Consider the following 21,686-nt stretch of genomic DNA (forward strand, 5'->3'; position numbering starts at 1 on the left):
GAGACTTCCCAAGGTGCAATGCTACTTTCCGATTAAAAAAACTAGCAAAACATGTGTCAGGTCAATCAATCTAAGGTTCTTTAGGTCGCTTGATGTGGGTAGTTGAATCAGTCTGATACTATCATCTCAATAACCGATTGACACAAATGGGTAAGAAAAATAAGAAGAAGGATAAAAAGGGTTATGGAGCTGAAAAAACTGCTGCAAAAACGGCAAAGAAGGCAGAAAAGAGGGCTATAAAGGAGTTAGGAATCGATGTAAGTTAATTAAGTATAGGTCTAGCATGCGATGTACTACCGGTATATGTTCTTCATAGAACCATGCAACTCTTTTTAAAATAGCCCCCTCCATCAATCCATTTAGCTCCACGATCAATCCCACTGCCGACTGTGGTGGTCAGCTAGTCATCTCACAGACTGGTTGGCTGAGAAAACAACCCCAAATGTGAAGATGATTGCACCTTGAAGTCATCCCTGCAGTACATGGTTTACTCGTAGATCATGTGAGTGTCTGTATACTCATGGACGTACAGGTATACTGATTGAAGGAAAAAATATTAATATCTCAAGCTATTGTATTTTTATGAATAAAGTACTCCAATGGTGCTTAATTCATGTGTACTACTTCCTGTTTTGAAATGGTTCGCAAAGAAAGTTGACCTGTGTTGCATTGTTATGTAATCATTCTGTCCTCTTTCAAGCAGGGAGCTTAAATTCCTGTTTACAGAGTACAACTGTAAAATATTTTATTTTACCTGAAATTAATTTTTGCTGAAAAGACATGGGTGTTTTATTTTCACTGATTTTTGATGAGTTGAATATAAAATATGCGGGAAAAAAAGGTATTTTCGCTGGATTTTATTATTCACTGAATCATCCTTTCAGCGAAATATTTTACAGTGAGTGCACATATTATGAGGTTGTTACGAGGATACAGTACAGCAGGAGTATCGACCGACGTGCAGCGGAGGTCGATGCGACAGCGTTATGCCTAAGTGCATACTTTATAATATCCTCGTAATAACCTTATTATTATACATCTTTTCCTCCCAATGAAACATCATGGGAATGCCAAAACCCAAAAGGTTTAGAACAGAATCAGCGAACTTCTTTGTGTGGAATCCGGTCAAACCCTGGTGGCAGCCATGTTTGTTTTTATTATTAGAGAACGCTTACGCGTATAATCATTCCATATTTGGAATTCGCATTACCTAATATGGTAGGATGAAAATACCCCGTAAAATACCGCAAAATTAAGGCATGGATTAACTTATGGCGTTACGGTGACAGATGTATAATAATGGGCTTTACTAAACCAAGTAACAATGGTTTGAGATCCAGGTATTTTCAACTGTTCCTGAAGTTGCTCAACAGTTGATTAAAATCTCCAGTAAACTTGATGTAAACCATTTATGCTAGGGTCTATGAATACACCATGCAAGTTGATAAGACTGCCAGCAATAGCATTTAATTGCATTTTCTTAAAATTTGATCAAGTTGCCACATGACATGAACTGTCAGACTGCTTTCACCATCCAAAATTGTAGGGTTGACCACCTACATTTGTTTGTGGGGGTGGGTGGGTGTTATGTTGCAGAGGTTTTTATAGAAAAAAAGCTGCAAGAGGGAGGGAGCACTGCAATTCTGCGGCGCCACCAAGTGAGGGAGATACGGTTCTCCCTACCAGGGTGTGGAGTTTTTGATAATTCTAAGTTAAAATGAAGCATTCTATGGCTTCCTTAGGGTCAAAATTACTATCAGACAGGTCACAGTTGAAGACTGTGGCCACATGTGATCCTGCGCCCCTGTTCCCTTGTTTAAAAAAATCCCTGATGTTGGCTTTACAAATAATCCGTACACAAGTTCCTTACTGTGCATTTCTTGGCAATACAGCTGTATGATGTTACATCACAATTCTCTAACACCAATGAGTTTAAAAATGATTTGGTTTACATCTTCTAGGAGGACATTGATTCCCTAATTGCTGAATTTGTTGAGATTGATAGAAGAAGAGTTGATGTTGTTGAAAAGCAGACACCACCACCATCGCCAAGGTATTTATTTTTATTCATCAAATTATTAAAGGGCAGTAGTCGTCGCGCCACGCATGCACGAGATATATGGGTCTCATATAAACAAAGATGGTGACATTGGCTGTTGGGCAGATCAATGAGTGCAAACTGAGACGTCACCGTGCTTTTAATTAGGTATTTTTTAGGTGATTGGAAGGTATCAAAGGCGTCACTGGCTGTAATTACTGCAAGTCGCGCGCAGGTCAAACCTCATACTTGTGATTTCCATTAGACGAGTGCATTGGATTGTGGGAAAATCAATGTTTATCAACCCAAATGTCGCACATGCATTGCCCAACAACTACTACAATTATTTTTAAAGTTTCAATGGATTTACATCAATAGATGGTTGCACATACATGTAGGCTTAAAAAAAAAAATTTGGCCAATATCTTTTTCTAAAATCAACACATGAGCAGCTTTTCATTTATTTTATTTTGTTTTTATTCTGAAATTTATGATTTTTCATGAAACTGAATTTGTTTTGAATTTTTTCTAAATTTCTATAAAAAAAAAGATACAATGTGTGCAGTGACCATAACCAACATGAATATTTATTTTTTGGGGCCTGAAAATGAGAATAATAATTTATTTTCATCAACTGTGACAAAGACTTTGAAACTTGAAGATTATACATAATTTTTGTCATAATTTATATTATGGGGTTATGACATTTGGATACTAAATTTAAAAACAAATCAAGGTCACCAGACAATTTTTCAAATGATTAAGAGGTCAAAATATTTTGCAAAATTTTGCACAATATCTGTGTTTGTATTGGTTTCCATAGTGAACTCATTTCTTCATACCTAAGAATATTTCTTGTTGTAAAATGGCTGAAAACATATATTGTTCTGAATCTGAATATTGTCACGAGTTTTATAAACAATTTAAAAATAATTCCGGTTCTGGCATGATAATATTTTTCCCCTATATTTATATCGTACGTCACTGAAATGTTGCGAAGTGCATATATATCAATTGCAAAATTAACCACCATTCTACATGTGAGGGTCAAGAGAACAATAGCTTTACTGAAGTGGACAATACCATATTTACAACAACAAAAAATTTTTATTTTTTTTTAGATGCAACATGACTCTCACTGCACATCCAGATAAAGAGGAACTTATATTATTCGGGGGTGAATTTTTTAATGGAAAGCAGGTAAGTTTACAAAATAACAAAGTTTACAAACCTCATTTACCATATACACATAGGTATGCCTGAAGAAATGTATACCTTGAACTTTGACCTGCATGTGCTTGAATTCTAAAAATTGTCTCATGGACCTGTCATGAAAATTGACCTGAATTTTATTGGCTGATTTTTTTTAAGCAATATACCCCGGGTGCACAGCATTTTCTAGTGTTTTGTTTTTATTTGACAGTTATCATGACATTACCTCCTCAGAGAAATTTCCCCTTACCCCTCACCCCTCATAAAAAAGAACTTATGATAGTATGTCACAACACATTAAAAAAAATCTTAATCAGAAAAAGCAATCTTGCAATGTATCCAGAACTCCACTGCATATCAGTAATCTGAATTTTAATATATTCATAATATATGCAAAGTAGATGCATAAATGGCCAAAATTCATGTTTTTAGTGTTTTTACTTAAATTTATTAATATAACATTACAAAACTAAACAAACAATTTAATAAAAAAATAATTATGTTGGGATTTTGTTTAAATTTAACACTAAAGGTATGTAAATGTGCTGTTTTATGTTTTTTCTCTTTTTTTCAAAAGCTGTACTAGAATGTTGATGCAGTAAGTACATGTAGTTTAAATGGCCAGGCATGCATTACCCATCAGTTTGGTGATCCTTACCTGTTGTCTCCTATTGGAGACTACAGTAAGGCAAATGATGTAAACACAGGGTATGATAATTTATGAATTACAAACCCTGGGAACAAATAGTTAACACCACTGTTTGTTCCATTACTGACCTTTACCACTGATGGGTATAAGAAGTAATTGTTAGTGTTAAGCTTCATGTACATCACACTGTTGTTTTAGAGTTCACTTCTGTTATTCATGGAACAATTTAGGGACCAACATCAAAAGATCGATGTCGGATAAAAAACTTAATTCCTTTAGTTTTTTTCCAAACCCCCCCCCTACCCCTCACTGAAACTTAATTGATAACTATTGGTCATGGCATCAGACTACATTCACCATTAAATATAATTTGATAATCGGACAGTAGTATTACATAGCAGTTGATTGTCGGGTGGGTGTAAAAAGATTTTACAAATGCACCTCATTTGACGCACAGATTTACACTCGTACCAAACTATTTTTCTTTTTCTTTTTTCCCCTTTCGGTTATTTCTGTTTATGATTGGATAGAAAAAAAACGAACTACAAATACTCCAAGATTTTTTTGACTTCATTAAAAAATAAAATCGTTTTTGTAGGATGGAAACTTTTTGAGGTCAAAACCCCCCACCCCCAAACTAAAGGAAATAAGTTTTTTATCCGACATCGATCTTTTGACGTCGTCCCTTAATCAATTCAATAAAGAAATTCTTGAGTGCATTTTTGTGGGTGTAGGGGAGATTGTTCTGAAGTTATACATAGACTGCAGTGTATTTTGTGTAGGGATGTGGGGAAAACAGTCCAAAATAAATTATGAAAAGAGGATACAAGTTCATGTTGCTGTTGAGCCATAGTATGGAAGATATTTTGTTCTTCCAGCTACGGTACTTTCATGGGCCAGTGTACAGAATTGTACACTCTCTTCCACTTTTACTACTTTGCAATTACAAGGTTAGGGTCTGGCCTGTACACCTTCACTACTGTGTATGGTGCGAAACACTTCCTGGAGTTTGTTCATGTTTCGCACTGCAATTGTATGAGAATAATTTTTGTAATAACTGGAATTTCTGTATATTTTTTCATTTGAGCAAAATTTTCGGCAAGCCGAAGGTCAGGGGTGGGTTAAACTCCTACTAATAAATGTTGTTTAAATCAATCAATGTTCCAATGTTTTTTTTTTTTGTTTTTTTTTGTATTCAAATTATGTGTTGTTTTCCAGTTGCCTCTGTATTTTTATTTCTTGGTTGTTAGTTACCTGTTTTGCAATTCACGTAGAAAATTTAATGGCAATCTTGCAAAACTGAAGTTCCATGCGCATGTGCCCCACCAGTAATTGTTGGTGACTTGAGATGACCTATGAGATAACTACACTTCTAACATGTCCTGGCCATATCCACAAATCAGACAACATGATCTACTATCTATTCACTATGAACTAGCTACCGGTGAATATCAGAGTGAGCGTTATTTACATCCGGTTGCTGGCTGCCCTTTCAAACCTTGATTTATACATAGTATTATCTCAAATACACCTCAAATTTGACGAAATTTGCTTAAATTGGGCAATCAAAGTTACTGTAAATACTTTATTTTAGCTGGAATTAATTTTTGTTGAAAAGAATCTTTGGCTGGTTTGTATGAAATTTATTTTCACTGATTTTTGATGAGTTGAATGTAAAATATAGGAAAAAAGGTATATTTGCTGGATTTTATTTTCACTAAATCATTCCTTCAGCGAAAATAGCGAAAATTAAATTATTTTACAGTAGTTAATTGCTGATGTACATACATTTTATGTATACTGCGCTGCGCATCCACCTATTTCACTTTAGCAGATCCATGGCAGTGTTTGAGTTGGCAGCAAGCGACAGAATGCAAATAATGCTCACTCTGACAATGCCGTAGATCCAGAGCTACTGAGGTTGAAAAATGTATGATATATACCAGTAGCTACATAGATAGTGGATCCTGTTGTCTGAATTGAGGAAATGGTCATGACATGTTAGAGTGATATAACCTTTTCTATCATATTTGACCGGGGATCCTAGCCTAGTTACCTACTGTAAAATCTGTATTAGAAGCTGCGACTTCTATTAAAATGGTACAATGCAACAGATGCGGCTTCTAATAAAGCATCTACACATACATGTACGAGAAATTATAAAATTTTGGTTCTCAATTGCTTAAAAAGAATATGTGCGACTTCTATTAGGGTTGCGGCTTCTAATACAGGTTTTACGGTAGTTACCTTCCGCAGTTAGTAGGTGACATTGACATCGATCTGCTGATAAATATAGCACACTGCTAACCTAAGTATGGACTGATTGTTGCCATGGAGACAATAGTGCAATTGCCTCATACTTTCTGCCATTGGAATAAATTTACATGGGTAATGAGCCAAATCAACATTTCCTGGTTGTTATGGAGAGGGACAAAGGACCTGCAGCATAACAGGAAGGTAACCAGGCTAGGGGAACCCCCTGAGGAATTTTACGGAAGAATTTTAAGAATGTAGTAAAAGTTTTTAGGAAGTAAAATTCACTCTAATTATTTTCATAGAAAAATTGTTACAAACCATATAAAAAAGTCACATTTATTAAAAATTTATGATACATGATATGCAGCCTTCCCATGGTCATGTGACTAAGTAAGTTTTGAATATTCAGATGAATACTGTGAGGTAATTAAAATAGATACCACATTTTTTTTGTGAAATGAAAAATGCAGAATAAAACATCAGAACATAAGTCAAAGCAATTAATTTTAATACTGTAAAGGGATTAATTATTCACTGGGTTTTAATTTTACTTATTTCGCTAACCCACTGAATATGCCAGAAATGGTAAATCAGCAAAATTTAAACTCAGTTATTCATTTTACAGTATCTGTTTTTGCATTTTCACTAGAATATGTGGTTAGTTTTTACATCCTCATAGTAAGATCTTTAGAATGCATAAATTTAACAAAAATCACTGATGAGGTATCATTCATATATCCCACATTTACAATGTCTGAAAAATGTGAAGAAATCTGCTAGGTGCCTGCTGAGTAGTAGTTATTTGATGGACTATTTTGACATCAGAATTAAAGCAAAGATATAGACTAATGTACATATCAATAAATAAATAAATACAAATGTAATTGCTAAAGCATTGATATTTTTTTACATTTTCATGAAATCTTCTGTAACCAATGTTTTGATATTCAGTAAACAGCAAAAATTATTTCTAAAATTATTTCATACTTTTTCATACGTTTATTAATTATTTAAAATATATGCAAATATGCAAACTTAGATATACTTTATTTCCCTCTCTGTCCCTCACATATATAGTTTCTGCTATTGTTTGGTATTTGTTATACACAGGGACAAATTGGAGAAACTTGACACGAGTGGGTTTGTAACGGCGAGATAAAAACATCAAGTTTAATTGACATCACAATGTTTCACATATTATTTCACATTTGCTGCACTATTTATATGCAGTGATAATGCTTTGATGTGTAGTTTAATTATTCACATTCCTCTAGTATTTCTATAGATATTAAAGTTTACGATGTTTTTCACAACTAATTGTCTAATACCATGTGTACACTTGTGCCAACAAAATTGGTAATCCGGCATCACGCCGATTTAGTTTAAGAGGTCCTAAAATGGCAAGTCTTGACACCTCGGCACCTAATACAATTTTAGCATGTATGAACAATAACGCCGCCTTAAAAAGCATGCCCTCAATGTCAGCGTCGTTCTGGAGTTCCATGGTAGCCGATAACAACGCCCGCTCAGTTTAGTCTTTATACACGTACGAATAAAGAACCAATTAAAACCACTGATAATGATTGTTTACTAAGTTAGTCAAGCCGGTTCTGTGGTAAACATGTGATGGTATTTTTATTATTGCAGACACAATTGACTCGTTATATAACTATTTTGTCAATAACCTATTATCATGATCATTGATAGGCTTTCCAATTCACCAATCACATCTAGGTCATATTTAGGTCATGAGAAACAATGTAGCGAGTCGCCCGCCATGTTCCTGCCGATGTATTTTCAAGTGTTCCATGTTTTACCAAGTTAGATATAGCTATCGATTCTAAAAGTATAAAAAGTTTATTTTAAGGAACATGCACAAAAAAAAAGCTCTTTAAAATCCTTAAGATTTTTATTTTTGGGTAATAGCATTGTAACACTATTAAGCAATAGCCTGGCATGGCATTTAAAAAGTACTGCCACGATGGCTGTACAATATGAATGTTTCGCCATCAAAACTGCCATTGCATGTAAATGTCGTAAACCTAGTTCATAATTCATCAGCCAACGGAAATAGTGAAAACTGGTTTAGATGTGAATCTTGCACAGTTTATTATTACAATTGGTTGTAATTTAATCGGTTCACCATCAAGTGAGTGATTTCTAAACCTTGAATAAAGGATGTGTCAATATATAAATCTTACAGATTGGGCATGTGCCATGGTGCCTATACTTAAAAAAACTTGCTTTATCTCCAGATTTGACATTCAATATTCTCATGAGTCATAATTCTCTTTTGTATCTGATGTTAATATAATTTTATTTTTATCTTGCAGACATTTATGTACAATGATTTGTATTTTTACAACATCAAGAAAAACAGTTGGACCTTGGTTAAAATTCCAAATGCTCCACCTCCTAGATGTTCACATCAGGTAGGACACACAGGCACATATCTTTTTAACCATTAAGATGCTCACATCAGGTAGGACACACAGACTCACCCCTGGGTCACCATTAAGATGCTCACATCGGATAGGACACACAGACTTGTCCGTTTTTCACCATTGAGATGTTCACATCAAGTGGACATACAGACGCATCCCCCTTTTACCTTTAAGATGCTTACATCAGGTAGGACACACAGACTCACCCCTGGGTCACTATTAAGATGCTAACATCTAGTAGGACACACAGACTCACCCCTGGGTTGCCATTAAGATGCTCACATCAGGTAGGACACACAGACTCACCCCTGGGTCACCATTAAGATGCTCACATCAGGTAGGACACACAGACTCACCCCTGGGTCGCCATTAAGATGCTCACATCAGGTAGGACACACAGACTCACCCCTGGGTCGCCATTAAGATGCTCACATCAGGTAGGACACACAGACTCACCCCTGGGTCGCCATTAAGATGCTCACATCAGGTAGGACACACAGACTCACCCCTGGGTCGCCATTAAGATGCTCACATCAGGTAGGACACACAGACTTACTCCTGGGTTGCCATTAAGATGCTCACATCAGGTAGGACACACAGACTCACCCCTGGGTCACCATTAAGATGCTCACATTGGATAGGACACACAGACTCACCCCTGGGTCACCATTAAGATGCTCACATCAGGTAGGACACACAGACTCACCCCTGGGTCACCATTAAGATGCTCACATCAGGTAGGACACACAGACTCACCCCTAGCTGGGTCACCATTAAGATGCTCACATCAGGTAGGACACACAGACTCACCCCTGGGTGACCATTAAGATGCTTACATCAGATATAGGACACACAGATTAATTCACCCCTGAGTGACGATGAAGATGCTCACATCAGGTAAGACACACAGACTCACCCCTAGGTCATCATTAAGATGCTCACATCAGGTAGGACACACAGACTCACTCCTGGGTAACCATTAAGATGCTTACATCGGGTAGGACACACAGACTCACCCCTGGGTCACTATTAAGATGCTCACATCAGGTAGGACACACAGACTCACTCCTGGGTAACCATTAAGATGCTTACATCGGGTAGGACACACAGACTCACCCCTGGGTCACCATTAAGATGCTCACATCAGGTAGGACACACAGACTCACCCCTGGGTCACCATTAAGATGCTCACATCAGGTAGGACACACAGACTCACCCCTGGGTAACCATTAAGATGCTCACATCAGGTAGGACACACAGACTCACCCCTGGGTCACCATTAAGATGCTCACATCAGGTAGGACACACAGACTCACTTTTGGGTAACCATTAAGATGCTCACATCAGGTAGGACACACAGACTCACCCCTGGGTCACCATTATGATGCTTACATCAGGTAGGACACACAGACTCACCCCTGGGTAACCATTAAGATGCTCACATCAGGTAGGACACACAGACTCACCCCTGGGTAACCATTAAGATGCTCACATTGGGTAGGACACACAGACTCACCCCTGGGTAACCATTAAGATGCTCACATCAGGTAGGACACACAGACTCACCCCTGGGTAACCATTAAGATGCTCACATTAGGTAGGACACACAGACTCATTTCTGTTGGTCAAAAGAAACTTATTTGATATGTCATCAAACTGACCCAAATGTGACTTTGTATATAATTATTTTTCTCTACCCTTACCATTATGATACATATACGCCTAATCTGAATGATTTCATTGATATATCTGTCATGAATTATTCCAACAGGCCGTGGGGGTAGCTCAGAGTGGTGGACAGCTTTGGATGTTCGGAGGAGAGTTTGCCTCACCAACCCAGTCAAAATTCCATCACTATAAGGATTTATGGATTTTACATCTTTCAGAAAAAAGATGGGAGAAAATAAGGTGATCTTTTTTGGTTTATGCTCAATGGCTTGACTCAACAGCTGTTTATATTTGCTACCTACAATGGAGGTCGCACATGTGTTTGTATAAATTGCAGAAGTGTCTATAGTCAAAATAACTAATCTTTTAATAATCTAGCATACAACAAAAATGTATCAAAATCACACATTTCTTCCATTCCAGAACAAGATCTCAGTTGTGCATGGATGGATTTTGTTCAAACTTCACACATACATCATATCTGACATATGCACATGCATTTGTTTCTTGGTCCAATTCAAGAAGGCCAAATGGCAGCTATTTTAAAGCCAAAAATGCATCAAAATCACACATTTTCACCATTCTGGAGCCGGATCTTAGTCGTACATGGATAGATTTGTACTTGATGCATACACTGATTGTAATGGGACCATGATACATGCCATTTCGTGCCATCCAATATATCAGCATGGATTTATAAAATGAGGAAATGTAACTGGTGTGATACGCATTGAGGATCTCAATATTAAGTCACATGAATTGGGAGATGAATACAAAATTGCAAAACAAGCATACTTTTCTTAGAATACTAATAAAAAATGAGTAAATCTGTAAAAGAAAAAGTGATAGAATGTTCATTTCCATTTATGCAATTGAACAGGATAAATTACTAAAATATTGCATACTGTGAAAGGATTAATTATTACTGGATTTTAATTTGATTATTTCCCTGACTGGAAAATGCGCTAAATTAAAACCCAGTGAATATGTAAAATTTAGCATAGAACACATTATCTAAATGATAAAACCGTGAATTCAAAACCTTCTAAATATGCCTGAAATGGTAAATCAGCAAAATTTAAACCCAGTGAAAATTAGTCATTTTACAGTACTATATACCTATAAAACTTACTCCTGGTAATGTCTTGATATCATGTAATACAAATTTCAGACACCAATAAACTTGAATGAATTCATTTCAACCTCATCGAAAGCAAAGATATAGGAGATTTGAGATTTTGTAAATCTCCAGGAATTCTCTGGTTCACATAAAGTTCTGCCACTCTTAAAATAAGCATTTTTAGACACTAATAAAACATTTCATTAGATTTGTCTACAAAATTAATTAAAATATGTAAACTCCATTAAATTTCCTAAAAAGGATGAAAATTTTACGAATGTTGTGTCCGATGTTGAAAACCCCACTGCTAATTCTAATGTACTATAGCGACTTTGATCGTTGTGCTTAATTATAAGACACTGTAATTGGTGGATGGGGTATGTAAGGAATGGTATATTATTCAAATGAAATGGATGTCTGTGGGTGATTTGAAAAAAAAAGAAATACTAGCATTAACTATTCTTAATTCCTGGTATGATTGGAACATAACTATTAACTATTTAGGAATCAAAGTCGATATTTAATGTACATTGTTGCCCGATCAAAACTTGCATTCATGCTTGCCACTGGAAGAACTTATTGGATTGTGAGTAATTTATGCACATGTTTTGATCGAACTCCACTGCCTTTTAAAGTAGTTTACAACATACCGTAAACACATTGTCATCATTCTCAAGGTACGCTTACCGGTATTATACAAAATTGTTAAAAATGTATCAATATTCTAGTGGAGTACGAATACAACAGCTAGGTGGCTTTCTATAAACGTACCGGGTAATGCCAATTTCCCTTTCTGCTATGTACGGTGGCCCAATTGTTGTGTTTTGATCAGTTAAACACATTAAATTGTCATCATTTCTAGTCACACTTATAATGAAATTATTTTAAAATTTTGTATTTTCTATATCCTAGTGGTATACAAATATAGCAGGTACAGGTGTAGGTCTCAACTCAATCTTTACAAACTACCAAATGAACCTACTGGGGTAGTACCTAGTTCTTTTGCTTGATATGAACCAAGGCTCCATTGTTGATGGTTTGATCAGTTAAACTGATTGTATTAAACAATAGTTGACGTCATCTGGCGGTCATCACGTTTGTTACCATATTCACACATCTATTCCTAAATCCATACATCTGTCAAACTTTGGAGTTGTAATTTCTTTAAACAGTTTCATTCATGTCTATTGGTCTAATTCTGAATGATGCATGGTAGTTTTACCTTGGATTGTGTCAAGACCAGGAGGTAAAATACTTATGCACAATGAAAAGTTATAAACCACATTTCAAAAAGTGTCTTTAAAACTGAGCTTTTTGTGAAATTTTTAAACCACTGCTCAATTACATCCCAACAAGGTGGCTGTTTATAAAATGCATACAGCAAAAACTTATAGATTGTCCTAAAATTTGCACATAAAGACAAACTTCAACTGATTTATTTAGTTTCTAAAGGTGATCTAATCCTACTGAATGTTCTGTGTATTTAACAGGTCAGTGAAACGTTCACCTTAATTTATTCAGTGGTATGATATCGATTTGTGGTCAGGCTAAGTAATTCACCCACGGACATCCACCTCATTTGAATAATCTGTCATTCCTAAGTACATTCCCCATCCACCCCTAAATAAGGTGTTCTAGCAAGACATGCAGTAGATTTAATTCCAGTCTGATCTAGTCTCTACAGTGAGAATTGCGTCTGTCTGAAATGCCACAGGCCAGAAATTCTTAATTAAGTATTCATATAGTATAGACCCACTAGACGAGGCATTCAATTTGCCATGCAGTTATGTTGTTGATCCCAAGTGATCCGTTGAGGGCATAGATCTTAGACTGTCTGCATACCGGCAATGTCGGTTAAGTAAACCAGCTGCCTCTGTTGGCTGTGGGATTAAAGCTAGCAGGTTTCTTTTTGAATTATACAGTGGTAAATTACCTCGGCAAAACTCTTGACAGTGATAGAAGTGATCTCAATTCGATACAAACATTGGTTGCATTGAATAGAAAGGTTTCATCCAGTAAAGGAAAAAAATAATTACAGTAAAAAAAAAACTACTGGTAAACAGCTTTTGAAACTATATTTAGTGTGGGTGGGTGTCTCTACAACTATATTGTTAGCTGATATAGACATTCACTCCACAGAAATTAAAAGTTACAAATATGTGAAGAGATGGCCATAATTGTTGGTTGTTTTCAATTTCCATAAGCAGATAGCAATCAAAGATGTAATTAAAAAATATTTGACTTATGTTTTCTCCAATTTCCATATTAAGTCGTAACATTAATTGTCAAAGTTAGTTGTTAAATTTGATACAGTCCAGAAAGTCTTGGATACATAGAATTACCTGTTAGTAATTCAAAATAGGCTAAATATGGACATGACCTCTTAATGTCTGACATCCTGGTCTTTCTGGGGGTATTTGTTCTGACAAAATATTTCAATTGTTATATTAAATTAATATATTTTCTGCCTCACCAATGGTGTTTGTCTATATATGACATACAATGTGTTAACACATTATTCGCTGAAAGCCTACATAGATGGCTAAAATGAATGGGAAAAAACAGTGTCAGTAGGCAAAATGTTAATGAGTATGTCATAGGTCAAACTAAATATTTTTTTGTCAAAAAATGCTATTTTCAACTTTTTCTTTAAAATTGTTAGCCCAATTACTTTGATTTTTATATGCAGGCACCTTAGATGGACGTCTGACAGATTGTTTAATTTGTGGTGATACATTCAATTCTCTAATTTTAGTTAATATTTTTGTAATTTTTGGTAAAAAATGTTATTTTAGACTTCCTCTTTAAAATTTGTAGCCCAATTTCTTTGATATTTTATTTGTAGACACCTTAGATAAGCCTTTGACAGATTTGTTAATTTTATGACAATGAGTTAAATTTTCTATTTTTAATGAATATTTTTGGCATTTTTGGTAAAAAATGCTATTTTCAACTATATATATAGACAGCGAAGCTATATCAGGTTGCTTTTTTGAAGATTTATGTTTGTTTCTCATTTATTAATTACTACTTCTATAATATATTTTGCAGTGCACCTGGAGCACCGTCTTCTAGAAGTGGTCATCGGATGGTTGTTTGTAAACGACAGTTGATAGTGTTCGGAGGTTTTCATGAGAGCATAAGGTATTACGGGTCACAGTGTTTTATCTCTGGTGATTGTTATGTGTTTTTTTTAAATAATGATTTTAATATTATATTAATTATGAAATATGATATGCATCTATTGTTCAATGTACTACATGTATGTGGGGTAATTTAGTCACATGATGTAAATGGATATTATAGTAGTCATGATAACAGATACTATCTATTAGTGTTAAAGAAGTTTCATTCAAAATGGCCATCAGAGAGTCAGAAGAACAAAATTATGGTTTACATGAGAACACCTATTCCCTTTTAGCTCCGCTGTCGACTTTGTCGAGCGGAGCTTATCATATGAGTGATTGTCCGTCGTCGTCCGTGTCAATGTTTTACTTTTTCGACTTCTTCTTGAAAACTACAAGCCTGAATGCTTTGATACTTGGTGTATATGTACCTTGGGTAGACCTCTCTCAGATTTGTTCATTTCATGATGATATCTTCAATTCTCTAATTTTGGTGAATATTTTTGTCATTTTTAGTAAAAAGTGATATTTTCAACTTCTTGTTATAAACCGCAAGCCCAATTGCTTTGATATTACATATATAGGTACTACATGTGGACCTCTCTCAGATTTGTTCATTTTGTAATGATATCTTTAATTCTCTAATTTTGGTGAATATTTTTGTCATTTTTGGTAAAAAGTGATATTTTCACCTTCTTGTTGAAAAGCGCAAGTCCAATTGCTTTGATATTACATATATAGGTACTACATGTGGACCTCTCTCAGATTTGTTCATTTTGTAATGATATCTTTAATTCTCTAATTTTGGTGAATATTTTTGTAATTTTTGGTAAAAAGTGATATTTTCGAATTCTTGTTGAAAACCGCAAGTCCAATTGCTTTGATATTACATATATAGGTACTACATGTGGACCTCTCTCAGATTTGTTCATTTTGTAGTGATATCTTTAATTCTCTAATTTTGGTGAAGATTTTTGTCATTTTTGGTAAAAAGTGATATTTTCGACTTCTTGTTGAAAACCGCAAGTCCAATTGCTTTGATATTACATATATAGGTACTACATATGGACCTCTCTCAGATTTGTTTATTTTGTAATGATATCTTTAATTCTCTAATTTTGGTGAATATTTTTGTAACTTTTGGTAAAAAGTGATATTTTCGACTTCTTGTTGAAAACCGCAAGTCCAATTGCTTTGATATTACATATATAGGTACTACATGTGGACCTCTCTCAGATTTGTTCATTTCATGATGATATCTTTAATTCTCTAATTTTGATGAATATTTTTGTAATTTTTGGTAAAAAGTGATATTTTCGACTTCTTGTTGAAAACCGCAAGTCCAATTATTGCTTTGATATATTATACATATAGGTACTACATGTGGACCTCTTTCAGATTTGTTCATTTTCTAATGATATCTTCTGTTCTTTAATTGCCATGTGCATTGCTAACAGTGGAGCTATCTCAGCCGACAGGCTGCTTGTTTACTTACATTAATGCACTATTATTAAAAATTATGAATATATAATTCATGTCAGGTTTTACAGATTGTTAATATTTTTACTTAACAGAGATTACCGTTATTTTGACGATCTCCATGCATTTAATTTGGACACTTACAATTGGATAAAATTAGCGCCCTCTGGTGTCGGCCCAACTCCCCGGTCCGGGTGCCAACTTTCTGTGCGTAATGATGGTGCAATTCTGGTCTATGGTGGTTATACGAAGAAACAAATAAAAAAAGATGTTGATAAAGGTGTCATACACGAAGACATGTATATACTTAGTAATTCAGTTAAGGAAGGTAAATATATATATAAGTTCTTTTTCATTGGATGAAATTAACCATGTGATCAGATACAATGCATTGTGGGTTGTGTATACTGTACAGTTTCAAACTGTATCTACATTTACGCTAAGTATATACGAAATGGAAGCCTTTTTTTCTAACAATTATTTTTAAAAGCAAGTCCAGTGTTATCCCAAAAAAATGGAAAAGAGTATAAGCTAATTTGCATCATATATATGTTAATCACCTCTACTATGTATTGTTATTCTAAATTGGCTCTACTCTATTGTTTATCCATAATTAAACGGTTGGAAACCCCTTCTCTATAATCACCTGGGTACAGTAGAGCCCTGATGTCCTGAGATGAAATTGCTATAAGGTTATTACGAAGATACTTCAAAGTATGCACGAAGACAGTACAGCGGCAGTATCGACCGATGCGCAGCGGAGGTCGATGCGACAGCGCACTGTCTGAGTGAGGTATCTTCGTAATAACCTTATTATTATACATCTTTTCCCTTCAAGGATACATCATGGAAATGCCGAAATCCAAAAAGTTTAGAACAGAATCAGCGAACTTCTTTGTATGGAGTCCGGTCAAATCCTGGTGGCAGCCATGTTTGTTTTTATTATTAGAGGACGCTTACGCGCGTAATCATTCCATATTTGGAATTGGCATTTCCAAATATGGTAGTATGAAAATACTTCGTAAAATACCGCAAAATTATGGCACGCTGTAACTTATGGCGTTACGGTGACAGATGTATAATAATAGACAATAATCTATAAAGAAACACAAGTAGCACTGACGAAATGGTGTCCATTAATATTTTATTCAATAATAAGTTTTGGAGATAAAATAGACAAATCTACATGAAGTACTCCATCAGACAATGTTTTATAGTGTATGCCATGTTGACTCAATCATTGCATGAACATTTGAGTAACTCTTTAAAAGTCATCACACACAATATATCGACATATATTATTTTTTTTTTGACTAAAATTCATAGCCTTCGGGAAAACTCATTCTAAAAAAAACAAACATGCAAATGTACAACTGTGGAAAATCACATTATTTCAGCATACTTGGATTGTTTTATTCTCGATGTCAAGATCGATAATTTTACTTCAGATATATAGGGGAAATAAGAGCACAAAAATAAATTCATACTGTCATCTCCAAAAGTTAATAAAAGGAAAATTATAGGAATAATATATTAAATTGTTGGTGACATACATATACAAACACCAAAACCGTTGAATGTTGGAATGAATGTAGATATGTTTCAAACTAATTGTGCGGGGACGATACATTGCGATAACGAAAAATTAGTATGCAAAATTATCTGTTACACAAGCAGCACGAATCACCACAGTAGAAAGACTTGTAACAAACTCAGGATTTGTTTGCTAACGCTCTATACATTATCTGAAAGCTTTGATATCAGCGAATACAGTCAAAATTGAATACACTTGATTTACTCAATTTTATTTAAACATCTAAGGGAAATCTGGAGGTGATGTAGAAGCTACAGGTGCAGTGAAATGGAAATGGAACAAAATGAGCCAGTCTGGAATAAAACCATCACCTCGATCCGGAGCCACAATGGTTGTCACCACGGGAAACAAGGTAATGATGTTTGGGGGAGTGTTCGATCAAGATGATGATGACGATGATGAAAACATTGAAAGTGAGTTTTACAATGAAATGTACAGTCTTGACTTGGAGAAAGGAAAATGGTTTGAAATGTCTTTAAAATCAACCAAAACAAAAAAGAAAAGACGAAGAAGAAAAACAAAGGATAAGGATGTTGCCGAGCAACAACCAGGAGAGACAGATACCTCAGGTGATAAGAATGAGGAAAGCGATAATGAAGATGAAGAGGATGGTAATAAAGATGATGATGACGTGGAGGAATTCATACCGTGTGCTCGTATGAACACATTACTTGTGGTAAAACACGGCATTCTCTACTTATATGGAGGGGTGTACGAAATAGGTGACAAAGAAGTTACGCTAAACGACATGTACTCTATAGATGTACACAAGTTTGACAAATGGAATACTTTGGTTGCCATGGAAACAAGAGACCAGGTCAGTGGGATATTCATATTCAGCGTTGAATGATATAATGTGATCTGAAATTAAGTCATGTACTTATTGCCGGTTTTAAAAATTCGTCGTTGTATGTTGAGGGCGCTCTTCAAAAGTATGAGGCTTTATTGGCCACTCACAGGCTTTCAGTGATACAAGCAATGTGGTTCACTTAAGATGAGACATATTCTTACAAAAAAGTGATTTATCCAGAGCTAATTCTTGGAGCAAATCTGCCGTACATTTGATGGACGCAAATTTTGCCAATCAAAATTTACAGTAATCAAAGCTTTTAAAACTGTATTTTACAAGTACTTATTTCAATTTTACCATACATCAGATCAAAGGATGGGAAGATTAGAATTGTTGAAGCCTATATCTATGACATTATAACACTCTTGTTAATAGTCTGATATAGCCAGTCCAAAATTGTTAAAAATTATACCCTGCTGTCAGGAAAAATGTAAAAAAAAAAAAAAATCATCCCTTGTGCTAAGACCAATTAATCAAACATTTCTTCAAACATTCCTACAAAATTAAGGGTTTTAGTGTCTCGATACCCATCATCTCGTCTCATTGTGGTTGTCAAAACATTGTTTACCAGGAATTTTCCACTGACATTGATTTGGCAGGATTGGGAAGACGAAGATTCCTCATCTAGTGATGAAGACAAAGATGATGTTGCTGATGAGAGTGACAAAAATGATGATGTCGGGGATAAAAAAGATGATGAGGAATTACAAGGAGCAGTAGGGGGTGAGTTCTTTGTGAAATATAAAGTTTACTACATAAGCAGGTACTAGTCTCAAACATACAGGAAATGATAAATGTGCACAAGGTAAAATGACAGGCCTGCTAGGTTTTTTGATAGATAAGTTTAGAGGACAGAAAACTGTGGTTCATCTGATCATTCATTTACATAAATTAGCCTATTTTTAGTTTTTCCACTGATATATCAATAACTACTCATCAGATTTCAATGAAATTTATAACATAGGTTCACAGAGGTGAATATTAGTTAGAGTTAAAATTAATGAATGTAAATTTCCTAAATTTCTATGAATTTTGCATAAATTATTTTATCTTGTCCTTCTTGTGTATGTTACTGCACATATACATGTATGCAATGCATTATGGGAGATAACCTCCCATTTTATATAATGGGAAAACTGGTAACACCCAGGAAATTCAATAAATTATATGTAAATTTTTTGAAATGATTTCACAATGTCAGATTTCATATCCATAATAACATATATTTTCCATGATATTTCGAAACCTCAAAAAATCATCAAGTGATCCTATTTTGTTTTTTTTATTATTTATTTTCGCTATTTCGATGGTATGAACTTGTACATGTAATAATATAAGTATGACATATAATCTTTCATTTGCCTTGGACTTCCCTAAAAAGTTTTAAATATACCCCATTTCTAGGAGGTTACTGTAATAGACAAGGTTCTATCATGGCTATACAGATTGTGTATCTTGCCACACCCATTTTATTTCATCAGAACTTGTAAACACTAACTAAAATGTATATTATCAGAGGTACATTACTTGGGGTTTGCAACTACGGTAACATGATACCAAGATCCCGTTACAATCTCGCTCTCGCATAAGCGTTCCAACTCAGAAAAATGCGAATGCGCATGCCCGAGGTAACTAGGATACTGGGATGTCCAGGTGGATCAAAATAGCTGCCCACGATATGACGGATTACGAGAACTATATTTTCTGTACATTTTCGATGTATTAAATTTTTCACTATGATAGTGGCAAGAAAAGTTTTATTTTTTCATTACAAACCTTGATCATTGATATGCGTCATGTCAGAAGGTCGTAGCCTCAGTCTCGCTATCCAGGAGATGAGACTTGAATGGGATCTTGACATGATGTCACCATACAGTACTATGCGAGTTGCAAACCCCAAGTAATGTACCTCTGATATTATGTATATATATATATATATTTATCTCTCTGATATGACAATTATTCACAAGGCTGCAAATTTGTCATCTCAAATTCTGTATTTTGCTTGTCAAATTCATGACGTGGTATGAAATGGTTTCAGCAGCAGAAACTCCAGCATTGCATGCATGGCACAACAATGCATGAGTTAATATACAGCAATCATCAATCAATTCAGTGCACTCAATGACCTTCACCCAAAATAGCTATGGTATGGTATTTATAAAAGTACATTTGATACCCTTGGGTTAGACAAATAATACATTTATCTGTTGGTGCGCCCTCTATGGTAGTTTTAACACACAAAAATAAATAAATATTCAACATACCAGAGGTGCGTTTGTTTTGCCCGATCAGGTTTAGGATTTATAGCAAGCAGCATGCAAACTTATTTTCTGCTAATTTTGTGTGATTTTTCATTTCACATTTTTGACATTTGGTAAAAAAATAAACAATCGTGATTATAAATTACGAGTTTTGTTTGAAATCGAGGCTCTAATCATGATAGAGTACTGTAGAATACTTTATTTTCACTTGGAATTAATTTTCGCTGAAGGAATGATTCAGTGAAAATAAAATCCAGCGAATATACCTTTTTTTCCCTTTATATGTCAAAAATCATTGAAAATAAATTCTATCCAAAACACCCAAAAAGTCTTTTCAGCGTAAATTAATTCCAGCTAAAATAAAGTATTTTACAGTGAATCAAATGCACCTCAGACTGAACATAGTTTTATTTATAAAAGGTCAAAGTCCTGTACTGTAAAATGACTAATTTTCACTGGGTTTAAATTTTGCTGATTTACCATATTTAGGCATATTCAGTGGGTTTTAAATTCACGGTTTTATCATTTAGATAATGTGTTCTATGCTAAATTATACATAATCACTGGGTTTTAATTTAGCGCATTTGCCAGTCAGCGAAATAAGCAAAATTAAAACCCAGTGAATAATTAACCCTTTTACAGTATTTGTTAAATTATCTTCAGCATGCAGGGACTTTTTCATTTACACAGTATGGATCTATTTCTGTCACTGTAAGAGGAATGTCCCACTATCCTTGGCTTGTAATTTATCCAGAGATTTTGTTACTTTTCAGGTATTCAGGCTACTGTGATGTAACTGTAGACTCAAATATACGTCATCAGTGCATGGTCAGATCACCACCAGAGAGCTCCGTTGTATGCTCCATTCATGGGATTCCACCACAGTATATCTGAGCATTCCAAACACAGTATGTCTTGGTTGAAAGTCACATTCTTATTACATTGTACAATGTGTTTTTCAACTTTAAAAAATGAGAAAAAAGGAAA

The 21,686-nt window shown here is 34.8% G+C and overlaps 1 protein-coding gene and 1 non-coding gene across 2 annotated transcripts; both read left to right on the plus strand.

Moving 5' to 3' along the window:
- Positions 1-40: 40 nt before the first annotated feature.
- On the plus strand, positions 41-21,686 carry LOC100378119 (kelch domain-containing protein 4-like). The gene is made up of 10 exons (XM_085500243.1): positions 41-257; positions 1,962-2,053; positions 3,160-3,238; positions 8,489-8,587; positions 10,371-10,507; positions 14,439-14,531; positions 16,087-16,319; positions 17,813-18,402; positions 19,035-19,158; positions 21,473-21,686. The coding sequence occupies exons 1-10, from the start codon at positions 147-149 to the stop codon at positions 21,493-21,495; spliced, it is 1,581 nt and encodes a 526-aa protein (XP_085356369.1). The 5' UTR covers positions 41-146; the 3' UTR covers positions 21,496-21,686.
- On the plus strand, positions 3,887-4,027 carry LOC144353224 (U8 small nucleolar RNA). The gene has a single exon (XR_013420763.2). It is a non-coding gene; the product is annotated as a U8 small nucleolar RNA (small nucleolar RNA).

This window comes from Saccoglossus kowalevskii, chromosome 6 (genome assembly GCF_978046115.1).
Source record: "Saccoglossus kowalevskii chromosome 6, keSacKowa6.1, whole genome shotgun sequence".
Taxonomy (NCBI): Eukaryota; Metazoa; Hemichordata; class Enteropneusta; family Harrimaniidae; genus Saccoglossus; species Saccoglossus kowalevskii.

What these genes read in the sequence shown, in the direction of transcription:
- LOC100378119 (XM_085500243.1), top strand. Translation starts at nt 147, where the DNA reads ATGGGTAAGAAAAATAAGAAGAAGGATAAAAAGGGTTATGGAGCTGAA. An exon ending in TAAAGGAGTTAGGAATCGAT is followed by an intron (nt 258 to 1,961) that starts GTAAGTTAATTA and finishes TACATCTTCTAG; the next exon opens with GAGGACATTGATTCCCTAAT. An exon ending in AAAAGATGGGAGAAAATAAG is followed by an intron (nt 10,508 to 14,438) that starts GTGATCTTTTTT and finishes TATATTTTGCAG; the next exon opens with TGCACCTGGAGCACCGTCTT.